The 14,114-nt window shown below is 37.9% G+C and overlaps 1 protein-coding gene across 1 annotated transcript in view; it reads left to right on the top strand.

Annotated features, from left to right (window-relative positions):
- The first annotated feature begins 409 nt into the window (after positions 1-409).
- The window catches only part of LOC114471935 (poliovirus receptor homolog), a 223,871-nt gene continuing 210,166 nt past the window's right edge, over positions 410-14,114 (top strand). Inside the window, exon 1 of the mRNA XM_028460936.1 lies at positions 410-773. Within this exon, the coding sequence (XP_028316737.1) occupies positions 692-773 (82 nt within the window). The 5' untranslated portion in view covers positions 410-691. The remainder of the gene's footprint in view (positions 774-14,114) is intronic.

Genomic DNA, 14,114 nt, shown 5'->3' with positions numbered 1-14,114 from the left:
TTGTTTTCAAAAATTCAGCGTCTACACATGTAAAAGGGATGAAATCTTTATACAAACAATAAAAATATATCAATAATATTGTTATAAATAATAATACATTGACCTTAAGTGATGTTATTTGTTCACCTTTTATATTAAATCAAACTTCAACAATAACTTACCGCTGCTTTTTTCTGCATTTTTACAAACAGGTGTTTTCTAGTCGACATTGATGAGGAGAAATGATTGGCTGCACAATCATGTGTGCCCCGCCTCGCCCCGCCCCCCTCTGTCAGCTGTCCAATCACGGGCCTGATCGTGTGCAGGTATGCAGCAGCAGCAGCACGTGGGCGCGCCTTTCCTTCACTGGATCATTACGGTGTGAGTCCTCATGGTGACGCTCTGATGACATCACTGTGATATTCTCCTCTCTGCAGCACACACACACACACACACACACACACACGGAGCGGTACAGCCACACACACACACACACTCCGCTCCGCTCACAGTGTCTCGTGCAGCGGACGGAGACGCTCACCTGTCCCTCCGTCAGTCGCTGACGCTCGTGCCCAGGTGCGCGCGCACACGTGCCAGAGGAGTGAGCGCTCGTACATTAACGCGGACTGATCTGATCTGATCTGATCTGATCTGGAAGTTTTGTTGGAATATTTCTTTTTTTTCCCACCACTGAGGATATTTTACTGTAACAATGGCTCCAGGAGACGCGTTCAGGGACTCTCTGCGGAGGCTGGAGCTGCTGCTGACGGCTTGGACCCTGCTGACAGCTCCCGGTAAGAAACCCGCTGTGTGCTCGCGCGCGTGTCACGGTGAAGTTTCATCCCCGTGCGTGTCTTTGGTCTCTGTTGTTGTTGTTGTTGTTGTTGTTGTTGAGGTGTGGTCGCTCTGCTTTGTGCTCTCAGTCCTAATTCTGTCTCCTCAGACAGCAGCAGGTACTAGTGATTCTGAGGAACATAATCCTCTCTGAGCTTTAAACACACGCACGATGACCTGTAATCTGTGCTCACCTGCGTGCGCGCGCGCGCGCGTGTGTGTGTCTGTGTGTGTCTGTGTGTGTGTGTGTGTGTGTGTGTGTGTGTGTGTGTGTGTGTGTGTGTGTGTGTGTGTGTGTGTGTGTGTGTGGTCAGCATCAGCTGGAGCAACAGGGTGCTGATGATGGAGAACCTGCAAAGCTGGTCCATCAGAGGTTAGAGGAGCTTAAAGCTGATTGGTCCGTTTACAGGATGCTCACGAGCTTATTTTGACTCATTGGGACCATTTATTGATCCACAGTGTGTTCATTTAACATATCCTTGTGTTTTTAGAGTCATTTAGTTTATGCTTCTCTCATTTTCAGTGTTTTTGGCCTCATTTTAAGCATTTTTTTGAGTAATTTTTTTATATTCTTGTCTTTTTTTTTTTTTTTTTTTTAGAGTCAATTAGTTTATTCTTTTGTTTTGCAGTCATTTTGTTTTTTTGTTTTATATTCTTGTCTTGTTTTTGGCGTAATTTGGTGTGTTTTTCTTTCAATTTATGTTTGGAGTCATTTTGTAAATTATTGTGTTGTTTTTGGAATAATTTAGTGTATGTTTATCTCATTGTGTGTTTTTGTGCTCTTTAAGTGTATATTTCTCTCATCGTATGTGTTTTGGAGTCATTTAGAATATTCTTGTCTTGTTTTTGCAGTAATTTAGTGTACTTTTCTTTCATTTTGTGTGTTTTTCTTTCATTTTGTGTGTTTTTGACCTCATTGTATGCGTTTATGGAGTCATTTTGTATAATCTTCTCTTATTTTTGTGTGTTTTTGGAATCATTTCGTGCAGTGATTCTGAAACTTATTTGGCTCAATTACTCCATTTATCTTATTTCTGAATCCAAATACCCTGTTTGTCCAACTTCAACATTTTTTTTCTCAGATTTCTATGAAAAACTACCACAATAGAACAGAATGATGGAATGAACGAGTGATGACACACATTTGAAAGAATGCTATTGTAAATAAGTGGAATGAAACAGTATTTAGTGCCTCCTGGATGAATATATTTTTATTTGTATTTTCAGTTCATGTTCTAATCAACATCATTTTCATCATCAATATTATGATTATCCTTTTTTTAACTAAAAATAATCATAAAACCTCATATTTTTAATCTTTCTGTTTAGTCATTTTCCACCTTCTCTCTTTCAAGTACCTCCTCTAGTGTCATTGCGTACCGCGAGGGGTACACGTACCCTCATTTGAGAAACACTGATTTAGTGCATGTTTCTCCATTTTACTTATTGGAGCCACTTATTGATCCACAGTGTGTATATTTTTTATATTTATATCTTGTTTTGGGAGTAACTCAGTGCAGAGGTTCTCATCTTGTCTCACCCTGGGATACCCACATTTTCCCACGGTCATTAAATCACGACCCACTTTTATTTTATTTTTTAAAATTCAACCAATTGAATTTTGTTTTTCAAAAATAGCTGTTGAATATATACAAATATATATAATTTTTTTTAAAAACATAAATCCATAGATTTTTCTATGCATGCTTGTCAATAGAAAAGGTTCTTTTAAAATTAAAGACGTTAAGTATTTGTTAATTTTTGACCAGCTGTCCACGACCCACACAGTGCAGGTATGCGACTCACTTTTGGGTCCCGACCCACCAGTTGAGAATCACCGATTTAGTATACGTTTCTCTCATTTTGTGTGTTTTTTGGACTAATTTTGTTTTTGGAGACATTAAGTCACCTGTGTCAAACTCGTGGCCCGGGGGCCAAATCCGGCCCTCGAGCATCCAGTTCGGCCCGCAGGTAAAAATAAGAGTAAACATCAATCGCTGTTTAAATGAAACTCAATAATATTTACAGGAGTTCATAGTTTTCCCTGGTGCTTATATCACATGATGGCAGTCATTTTTAATGTTAAACTGTTTGGGGGGAAAAAAATCTAAATTCTTACAAAATCCTTCAATTTTAATCAAATTATGACAAAATCTAGTTAACTGAAGTGTAGATCCTGTTGCGACGGATATCTGTCACTATATTCTTGTTTTCTTTCATGTTTTGTATTTTATGTATACGTGGAAGTGCAAACTAGGACACAACAATGTAGAAATTACTTGTTTTTCAGCATAAAATCTGTGGCCCACTTTAGATCAAACTGCTCCACATTTGGCCCCTGAACTAAAATGAGTTTGACACCCCTGCATTACGTGTGTTTATCTAATTTTGTGTGTTTTTGGAGTGTTTCTCTAATTTACTCACAGTGTAAAACAAACAGCTACACAATCCTTTATTAGAAATGTATTGATTTCTCTTTAGATATTTAACATAATGTATGAATAAAAGCAAAGTTGCAGCATGTTGGACAACACAACGGTCTCCCTGTTTTACTCTGAGTGTTATTGGATGCTCTAACACTCAAACAGTCCAAACTCTTTCCATAATTAGACTTTTATTTTGGTACGGTGTTTGAACACAAAGGGAACGAAGAGCCAATAAACACGAATGGAAGCCATGATACCAGCAAGTTAATGTTGTCCTTGTTTTGATTTATATGTGAATGTTTCATTTATTCAGACAACTTTTTTTTTTTTTTTTTTAACAGGAAATTTACTTTGATCTCCCGATATGTTTGAACTGTGAAGGGCAGTCTTCTTCAGAGGCATCTGCTGATCGCTTTGATGTGATGTGTCCTTGACTTTGGTGTAGTAATTGCAGCAAGTTCATTTTGACTCGTCAGCAGAATACTGAACAAAATGTTTTCACTCATGTCCTCAAACCACATGCATCTAAAGCACAAAAGTGTCCAACAATTATTGTGTAAATTGCCAAATATTTACACGGCCACAGTTATTTTATTTTTTTAAGTAAGTTTTCCTGCAATTTTTCCACCAGTTCTTCCACAAAATGTCATCAAATTCAGGAAATTCAAGTGAAGCTCCTGCAGGGACTGAAATCTGTCACGTATTGCTTGGATATTGTCTGAGCCTTACATACTTTACATATCATTTACATGTGCAAGTGCATACTAGAGTCCAATAGTGTTGAAATCACTAATTTTAGTGTAGTTTCTCATTTTGTGTGTTTTTTGAGTCATTTTGTATTTTTCTGTCTTATTTTTTGAGTAATTTTTGCATGTTTCTCCCATTTTGTGTGTTTTTGACCTCATTTTGTATTTTCTTCTCCAATTTTGTGTGTTTTGGCCTCATTTTGTGTATTTTTCTTTCATTTTGTGGTTTTTGAGTCATTTTGTATTTTTTTGTCTTATTTTTTGAGTAATTTTTGCATGTTTTTCCCATTTTGTGTGTTTTTTGACCTCATTTTGTATTTTCTTCTCCAATTTTGAGAGTTTTTGGCCTCATTTTGTGTATTTTTCTTTCATTTTGTGGTTTTTGAGTCATTTTGTATTTTTTTGTCTTATTTTTTGAGTAATTTTTGCATGTTTCTCCCCATTTTGTGTGTTTTTGGAGACATCTTGTATATTCTTGTCTTGTTTTTGGAGTAATTTAGTGCATGTTTCTCTTCATTGGAGCCACTTATTGACCCACAGTGCGTACATGTGCAGGGACTGAAATCTGTCACACATTGTCTGAGCCTTACGTACTTATCATTTACACGTGGAAGTGCACACGAGAGCCCAATGATGTTGAAAATACTAATTTTCTTCACATGTAGCAGCCCACTTCACATCAAACTGCTTCATATATTTGACCCCTGAACTAAAACAAGTTAAACACACCTGATCTAAAGGCTGAGAACCAGCACAACAATCACAAAGGAACACGTTTTCCCATTCAGTCCTCTGCTGAAGCTGAAACGCAACCTGAATCCATGATGCTGCAAACAGGCCATGCAGAGCAATCCCATTGATGTATCACATCATTAGGTTAAAGAGAGCTCGGCTCAGTCGTCCTACAATTGATGCTCGATAAATAACCTCGAGCCTCCAGATAAGAGCAAAGTAAACTCATCCAAGGCTAATGAGAAGCAATAGGAAGGAAATATTACAGTCATGGCTCGCTGCATAAACCTCAAACAACTGCTGGGATGCATGTTGTAACATGTGATATGTGTGTACGGAGGAACAGTTGAGTCCCACAGATGTGCGTCTGATGGGTGTAACCCGTATCATCCGTCACCGAGCAGCAGTAGAAATGTTTCAGAGTTCCAGGAGATCTGTCGTGTTTATGTGTTGATGCAGCTCAGAGACGTTCCTCTGAGACCGACGAGCATCTGCTCTGAGGTATTATGCACGTGAGGTGAAAGACGGAGCTCGCTTTGAATTAGCACAAAGAGGTGACGTTGGTTCTGCAGCTGCGTTGGAAGCCAATGCAGGAAAACGGAGAGGGTGTGATTCTTGTTGGATCTCAACGCTGCGCAGGTTGGAGTGAGGATGACAGTTATTCAGTTGAGACTCTGCAGCGTCAGGCCCCGCGTTGTGTTGAAAAGCTGTCAGGTTCTCCCCCAGCTGATGAATTAATTTGACTGAGCAACAGCAACAACTGTTTTTATTATTCATTTTTTTTTAAAGAGGAAAGCTGCCTCCCCAGCCAATGGTAGTCGAGCGCACGGCGCTAGGGTGTATAGGTGTCACTCAGCTGCACTTTTGGGGAAAATGTTTTAAAGTTAAACGCCTGTTTTTCAATCCTGTCAAACTAAATATTTGTTTTTTTTACATTTGTTACGCCAGTGACTGCAGAAAATGAGCTGAGATGAGCAATTGGGTGTTTAGAGTCTCCACAGAACCGGATGGCAGACTTCCATTGGCAGCACTAGGGCCTCCGACTTTAGGGAAAATATACGGAAAATGCAATCTGAGCCTCGTTTTTAAGACAAATATTTCATTTCAGGTCCAGATATGATATAGAAATAATTCACAGGCATGTGTCGGGACAATGTCTCACATTCACACAGTGTTTAACCCTAGAAAACGGGTGAATGAATGTATAGCAAATGGACAAACGTGTCAAATTTCACTGATAATCTCGCAATATGTAATCATCACGTCTGCGCGGGATTTCCATATTCCATATTTCTGAGATAAATATTCCATAGCTTTTTTTGTATTAAAATACGAACAGCATGAAAAGCACAGTTAGATTGATTTCTGACTCAGACCTTCCCCTACTCAAGCCACACTACAGAACTCACTCACACGTGCTGTCCTTTATAGGGGAAAAAGCCTAAAGTGGGTCATATTGTGCAGCTTTGTTAATAAAAATGCCTGTGTGGCATTTTTTACCAGCAAATTTAACGCAGAATTGTCCTTTTAAGACTTTAAGTTTAAAATATTGAGATTTATATCGTATGTCATCCAACCTTCAAACACATACTCATTTGGCCATAATTGACAACTCTACTTAAGCTCCTCCCACTATATAAATACATACTTCCGACGGGACTTGTATGAATAAACTGTAAAGTGCGCTTAGCGGGAAGTTGTTGTCGGCCGTTAAAAGCTGCGATGATTGTGAAAAGAAGCGCGTTAACCTTCGTAAAGGAGGCAAATGGCAGCGGTGGAGAGGATATAATTCTGCAGCAACGATAATGAAGTCACTCCAGGTTCTTGTAGTGAAATGTCAATGATGATGAGTCCCCTCGACGGCTCGGTGCAGACGGAGAGCTGATTAGCTTATCACTGTGAGAGCAGGCGACGAGTGTCGGCCTCGGAGCCGCCTGATTGTGGAGAGTCTCATACACGACTCGGCGTCTGACTGTTGTTGGCTGGTCAGCGTCTGATGTGACGTCTTTGAACTGGAAAAACATCTTAAACTCTAATTCACTGTTTGTGGAAAGGAGTAGCATATCTGATGGAGATAAGGCCATCTATAAGGGGGAATAAAGGGGAGAACTTCCTAAGGTCCATCCATAAAGTCAGCAAAATGATGAATGTCCATTGTTCTATGAATCTGTGATAATCACATTTATTCATTTATCAGAATAATATCCGCTATTATCCAGGAAGTTTAGTATTATTATTTGTTCCACAGTATATAGTCATCTTAAAGATGTAAATCCTTGTTTTAATCAGAAACAAAATGGGTTAAAAGTGAACAAAAATGGCGGAAAAAGACGGGCTTTTAAAAACCACAGACATTGGTTAAAAGTCGGTTATAAGTAAGTGGCCAAAAACAGACAGAAAAAGTGGTAAAAATAGTTCAAAGTGTCAATATTGGAACAATTAGTTTAAACTGCCAAATAATGGGCATGACGAATTGTGAATGTGGTTAAATTGGCAAAAAAAAGAAACAGGAAATATGGTGAAATGAGGTTAAAAGTGACAATAATGGGTCAACATTTGTGACATTAGGTGGAAAAAGTGGTGGAAATGGTTTATAAGTGTAGAAAATGTCTTGAAAGTGGCAAAGATGAGGAATTTAAATTTGATGAAGTGGCAGAAATGAGAATAATGTTAGCAAAAAAGAAAAAGTGATGACAATAGGTTAAAATATGGCAAGTTTGGTGTAGTTGCAGAAAACGGGCAAAAAATAATGTTCAGAAAATATTCATAGTTTCTTGAAGGCATCTGTCGACCCCCACTCCCAGTGTCTCGTGAAGCCAAATGGGATCCTGACCCCGAGGTTGAGAAGCCCTGCATCCAATTTGGCCTGCAGGAGAAACTGAAAATGACAGCAGGGTGATTTTATTCTAATGATTAAAAGTAAAAATGGAGCTGAACGCTTCAGATATTTCAGTTGATTATATCCACTGGATTTATTTCTGTTTGTGCAAATCAAATCACCTGACCTAAAGGTTAGAAATGTTCCAGCTGCGCCTCAGAAGGTTGTAAGAAGGAAGTCGACGGAGTAAATGTCAAGGAGGTAGTTTTGGGAGCAGGCGTCGTGTGGGCGGGGCTGTTATTATATTATTGATGGCGGGTGTCACAGCTGGGTTGAAATGTCAGTGTTCGTGTAAGCAGCAGCTGTTGAGGCTTAATGTCTTTTTAACTCTCCTATTATCCATGGGGTCAATTTGACCCCATTCCATGTTTATCATTCAAAAAATATTAGTTGACGTTGGTTTTTTTTGCTTCATATTTCATGATTTCCTAATTTGATGGGTGCAGTGATTACGGATTCTCTTATTGATTCTCATTGGGTGAGGGAATAAAAGGGAATAAAATAACAGTAAATAAAGTCATAAACAACTTCATCCAAAACTAATTCAGACATAAAACAAACAATTCTTCTGTAAAAAAGAGCATATCAACCAGAAGTACAGCTGCACTTATCAACAGTGATAGATTAACCATTTTTGTGCAGAAAAATTGTCAGGAAGGATACGAGATTGTTCTGGACTTGGGGTGTCTCCAGCTGTGGAGAACACCCTTTCAGATGGTGTCAAGGATGTTGGGGAAATGTTTCTGGGGAAACTGCTCATCAGGTACACCGCCCACCCTCCTCCCTCCCATCATCGTTGCTTCAAACAGGTTTCAAACACCGCCTAAACTGCCAAAAAACTACGCAAATCATCACTAACTCCTAAATACAGAGCCACCAGTGCCCGTTTAACTTCACGGTGTCTGTGAATCTCCGTCCGTTTCTCGTCAAGTGCAGCGGCGCTACGCTGCTTGCGTGTGACGTCGTCACGTATTTGTGACGTAAGAGGAATTGATAAGTGGAATTGACTGGCAAGCAAACAAACAATTCCTCGGAAATGGATTACTGGGAACCGGTTCTCAGAAAGAACTGGTTTTCGATTCCCATCCCTAGTAATATTTGAGGAAAATAGGAGTGCAGCCTGTCAATCAGATCTGGAAGACGACGTCATCTTTTGGTTCAACAAACTGAAAATTATAAGAACACATTTTATCCTTGGGGTCAATTTGATCCCATGGATGATTTTCAGAAAACTATTGGTCAAGTTTTTGTGTCGAAAAACATTAAAACAGTTATTTAATATTTATTGTGTGTGACGTGTATATGAAAAATAATAATTCGTTAAATGTCAAGAGTTTCTCATTCAGCTAACTCATGTTTTAATTCCAAACGTCTACATTTGACGAATGGTTAAAGACAATTTTCTCCAAAACCCCAGAAAATCTGATGAATCTCCAAGAACTAACAGAAAATAGACCAAAAACGTCTTATTTAGTTTAAACTTAGTTGATTGAGGGAAATTCTTTGCAGGTGCTGGCGTTTGGTCCTGGAGAGCTGCTGTCCTGCATGTTTTAGTCGTTTGCCTGCTTCAACACACTTGGATCTAATAATGGCGTCAAGAATGAGCTGCTTTACAGTCAGTTGTGGTGGAGCATATAAAACATGCAGGACAGGAGCCCTCCAGGAGCCAATTCATCCTTAAATCCAGTGATGTGTGTGTATATTTTTGAGTGCTGAGTCGACTAAAAGGAGCTGAAAGCTTCCTCCTCAGCACTGCTGGGATTCATGGCCTCAGTAATCCTTCTTCCCACCGACACCTGTTTGCTCACCAATCACAAACCAGTGGCAACACCTGCTCCACAATCTGGTTTATTTCCAGAAATGTGCACTGGAATTAGTTTCCTCAGAAGTGGAATTAGAGGAAGGAAAGGGAAAAGGAAAAGGCAGATGCTTGTTGCTTCTTGGCAGAAGGTGATGAAGAATTTAAAACATGTCCAGGACTTGTTGGAGCTCCGTTCGCCTTCAAAATAAAGCCCACACTCAGAGTTAAAAAAAAAAAACACACACATTGTTGAACAACCAAACCCGCAGAGAGCCGCCGGGCCGACCTCCAACTCTGACCTCACGCTTTCAAGATGCTTGCTTTGATAAAATTAGTAGAAGAAAATCAGCCCACGCTGTTGTGCAAGAACACAATCATTTATTCTGTGATCAATAACACAGAATAAAGCACTAAATCTGCCCAAAGCAGCACCAGAAGAAATACGGACACCAAAGCTCTGTGACATCGTCCCAACTTCCCAATGCAAACATGTAAACAAACATGTGGTTTCCATGGAGACGAGTCTCAAAGCGGTCCTCAGGGATTCTTATCTTAAAGCGGATGTTAGACAACAGCAGGTCACGACCCTCAGCAACCTTTGTTTAGTTCCAGAGAAGTGTTGCTCGCAGTAGCTACACATTCTTCCATGTGTGCGTCACATGCTGGCTGTAACGCACATTATCCTCACACCTTTAGGGAATTTCCTCAACTTCGTTTCAGAGTTCACCCTTTTCCCTTTCTTGTCGTTTTGTGTATTTCGCTGCCATCATGAGTTATTTTGTCTGTTTTTGTGTGACTTCTCGTATTTTGCGTATGCCAATGGCATTTTTTACGTTATCTCTCCTCGTTTTGTGGGCTTTTGAAATAATTCAGGGTGTTTTGTTAAGTGTGTTTTTCCAGTCATTTTGTGTTTGTTTTTTGGTGCCAGAAAAAGTGAATTGCCTGTATTTGCTAAATTAAAAATAATATATGTGTAAATCATTGCTAGCTCACTTTGCTCAGTGTTTAGTGAAACATCTGGAACTGAGCAACACTTTATTTCTACAGCTTCAGGATCAAGTCAGAGGAGCCGTGCACGTAGAATTCATGCACGGGTAGATGTTGACTCGTTTGAGATTCCTGTTCATTTATGGATTTTCTTCTGAGAATCTGACGACGACAACATGCATTAGTGTGAATGTGAAACGCTGTGTCAGCATTGGCTCTGTGTGATTGTGTAAAAACGTCCATGCACCTCAGTCTTTGTGTATTTCTCTGCTATGACGTTTGTTTCTGGAGTCATTTTGTCTATTTCCTGTGTTTTCCTGCATTTTTGTTGTCGTTTTATGTGTTTTTCTGTTACTTTGTTTATGCCATTGGCATTTTGTATTTATTTTGTTGTCATTATGTGTATTTTTCTGCCATTGTGTGTGTTTCTGGAGTCATTTTGCTGCATGTATCCTCCACCCCCCCCTCTCTTCTGTGGTCTATGGTACTTGTGACCTCACCTTTGGGACAGCGTGGGAATTTAAAGGTGTGAAAATGTCTCCCTGCGTTGAGTGCGGTGGTGGGGGTGGGCAGGGACGACCCTGGAAGTGACTCTGACATTTGAAATGTCCCCCATGTGGGTGACTAATATGAGTGCAATAATATTTGTTTGTTTGTCCTGCATCGTTGTGCCGCTCTCAGCCTCAGACGTGTGCAGGAATGTCCCTCATTGATCCAACGTGGACGTGTGATACGAAGCCTCTCTCTCTCCTTTTAAATGTCAGCAGCTCCACTAATGAGGGATGTTCTGTCCAACAAATCCATTTTAGACGCTCGAGTCGTGTTTTTATTCTTCTAATGATGGCGCTGAGAGCTGAAGAGGAGAACCATGAGCTTTTATTTTGTATTTCAATAATATTTACACTTAGTTTGCTTTAAAGCAGTTTATTTCATCAGTTTAATTTTCATTTAACGTCATTATGCAACAGGTCGCAACAAAATATTTCAAGTTTGTTACGAGAGTGCAATCATATTTAACTCATTCATTCTTTATTTATTGTAAGTTTTAGGATTGTGATTTAATAATGTACAATCTCCCAACATCAGGGGCTAAAATTAGATTATTGAACTGGTTAACATTTTTTATTTTAATATTTTTATTAAAGTATTTGAATATTTTATTTTTATTTTATATTTATATATTTCTTTAATAAATCTATTTAGTTGAGGAAATTTTGGAAATCATCCCTAAATTATGATTTAAACACAAAGGTAACATCAAATGATACATTTAGTTAAATAAAAATATTTGTTTGATTAATTAATGTAATGGTTAAATATATTTTTTGTGAGAAAATGAGATATATTAAGTGACCTTATAAAATCTGTATAAAATGCATTATTTATTTTTTTAAACCTAAGTGCGAATATTTTGCCCTTTAAAAAAAGAAGTTGAAAGTATAAAAATAATCAAACTTTTTCAATTCCACGCCTTCAGGTTCAGTTTGTGGTCACGTCAGCTGTGATTTTTTTAAGGTGGAAGGTTAGAAAGTGTTTCCGGTCCACATTTAGACGCTGGCAGCAGAAAGGCCATTGTTGATTGTCCCATAATGAGATGAGAATATTCCACAGCAGTGACCTTTGATAACACGTCTGCCTCTCTCTGTCTGCACAACCATCATAAACGTGTTTTACATCTTTATATTATACCTACATTTCTACTAAAACACACACATACATTTGTAAAGAATGATTTAAGAACTTAACACAACCAGAGTCTGTTGTAGAAGCAAAACAGTTTGATAAATGTACCACTTGTTTTTTTTTCATATTGGTACTAGATTTACAGCGAGTTACCATTTACTTGTTCTCACAACTTTAAAAACAATTAAATTTTATTTTAAAATGTAAATAATATATATATATATATATATATATATATATATTAAACTCAAATTTGCAAAATAAAAATCATTTATCTGCAAATTTGATTAATTAATTAAATTGATTTTATTGACTATTGTGTGTGTGTGTGCGTGTGTGCGCGTGTGTTTATTTTTTTTTTTGGTTGGCTTCATATGTTGTGGTTAGGGGTGAATATTTGCAAGGATGTTGCAATACGATGTGTATCGCGATTTGTGGGATACAATATTATTGCGATATATCGCAATATTCTACCCAGTTAATATCTAAATTAAACGTAGAGATGAAAAATCAAGTAGCTGTATATGTTCATCAGAAGATATTGATCATTCAGAGGACAAATTGAGTCAAAACTATTTGCTTCAAAACATCCTATTTATTATTGATTACGAGTGTTTTTGCACATTTTCACTGAAAAAAAGAAAATACAGTGTTACACAGTCATCATAAAATAAAGTGCCACAAGTTTCTTTTCACTGAAACTACTGCGTAGAAGTCTCAAAGTAACCATGACAACATAATGACGGCATTGTAACAACTGTAAATGAGAACATTAAGGATAAATCACCTTGAGTTACTGATAATGCACGAAAATAAGAAAATATATTTGATCCTATTGTATCAGTTTAAACACTGATCTGAACAGATTATATGAAAATAAAATATCTGTGTATACATAAATATTGCAGGCATTGCACACTGCATTGTACCCACTGAAATAGTACACAAATACACACAAATATTGATTCAATATTCCCAAAAAAAAATCGATTTAAAATCATCACGATATGTGGTAAAATGCCATTGTCGTTAGTGATGCTCTAGTGATGCAGATGTCCTCTCAGGTTGTCTCTCCTTTCTCTGGCGTTCTCTCCAAACTCTGATTAATTACCGCCGCGTCCTGCACTCATTTACTCTGTGATTGAGAGATTTATTGTGACAGCTGCTGAAAACGAGTCTTAACCTCTGAGTAATGAGTGGACCTGCTTCTCTTTGTAACAATGACTCGTCATATTTGAACATCACACCATCAGGTGCTTCAGATATCCGACCAATAGAAAGTCTCTGACAGGCTTTTCTATAGACTTCATCTCATTTATTTCATTATTCCTGCTTCCTTTCTCTCTGTTGACTATGTTTTTATTTTTATAGAGGCAGAGGATTCATGTCTAAGTCCTCTTCTATTAGGCTGAAGGAAAGTGGTGATCAGATTAGTGAGGCTGAGGCTGATGCCCAACATCTGTCACACTTTAACCGCCATGTGTCTACGACGGCGTTAGGAAGTAGAGAAACGCTCAGTGTCACTGGGTGGATAAATAACTTAATGTATGTGTTAGTGACTGGAGACACTGATTTTTATGATCATATTCACATATTTAGGATTAAAACAGGGTTGGATTAGTTTGATGCTTAAAAACAATTAAAAACAAAAAATTTTTATGATTCTTTTACTTATATAGTGTTGCAAAGGGAGAAGATATGTCATTGGAAACTTAAACTGTTCTTTCTTTCGTTCTTTCTTTCTACCTTTTATCTACTTTTTCATTCTTTCTTCTTACCTTTTTTTTCTACTTTTCTTTTGTCCTTTCTTTCTTTCTTTTGTTCTTCTGTTCGTTCTACCTTTTTTCTTTCTTTCTACCTTTCTTTTGTTTCCTTTTCTTTCTTTCTACCTTTCTTCTTTCATTCTTGAAAAAAAAAAAAAAATCATAGATATTCATTTCAGTCCATATCGCCCAGCCCTAATTGTTATTTTTAATTCTTATTTAAATCTGTGTGTTAATCTCTTTCAAACTTTTGCAACACATGAACCTGTCGTTTATTGTGGAAAA

Source organism: Gouania willdenowi, chromosome 11 (assembly GCF_900634775.1).
Source record: "Gouania willdenowi chromosome 11, fGouWil2.1, whole genome shotgun sequence".
Taxonomy (NCBI): Eukaryota; Metazoa; Chordata; class Actinopteri; order Blenniiformes; family Gobiesocidae; genus Gouania; species Gouania willdenowi.
Note: the sequence above shows the minus strand (reverse complement) of the source record. Positions and strands in the feature narration are given on the sequence as shown.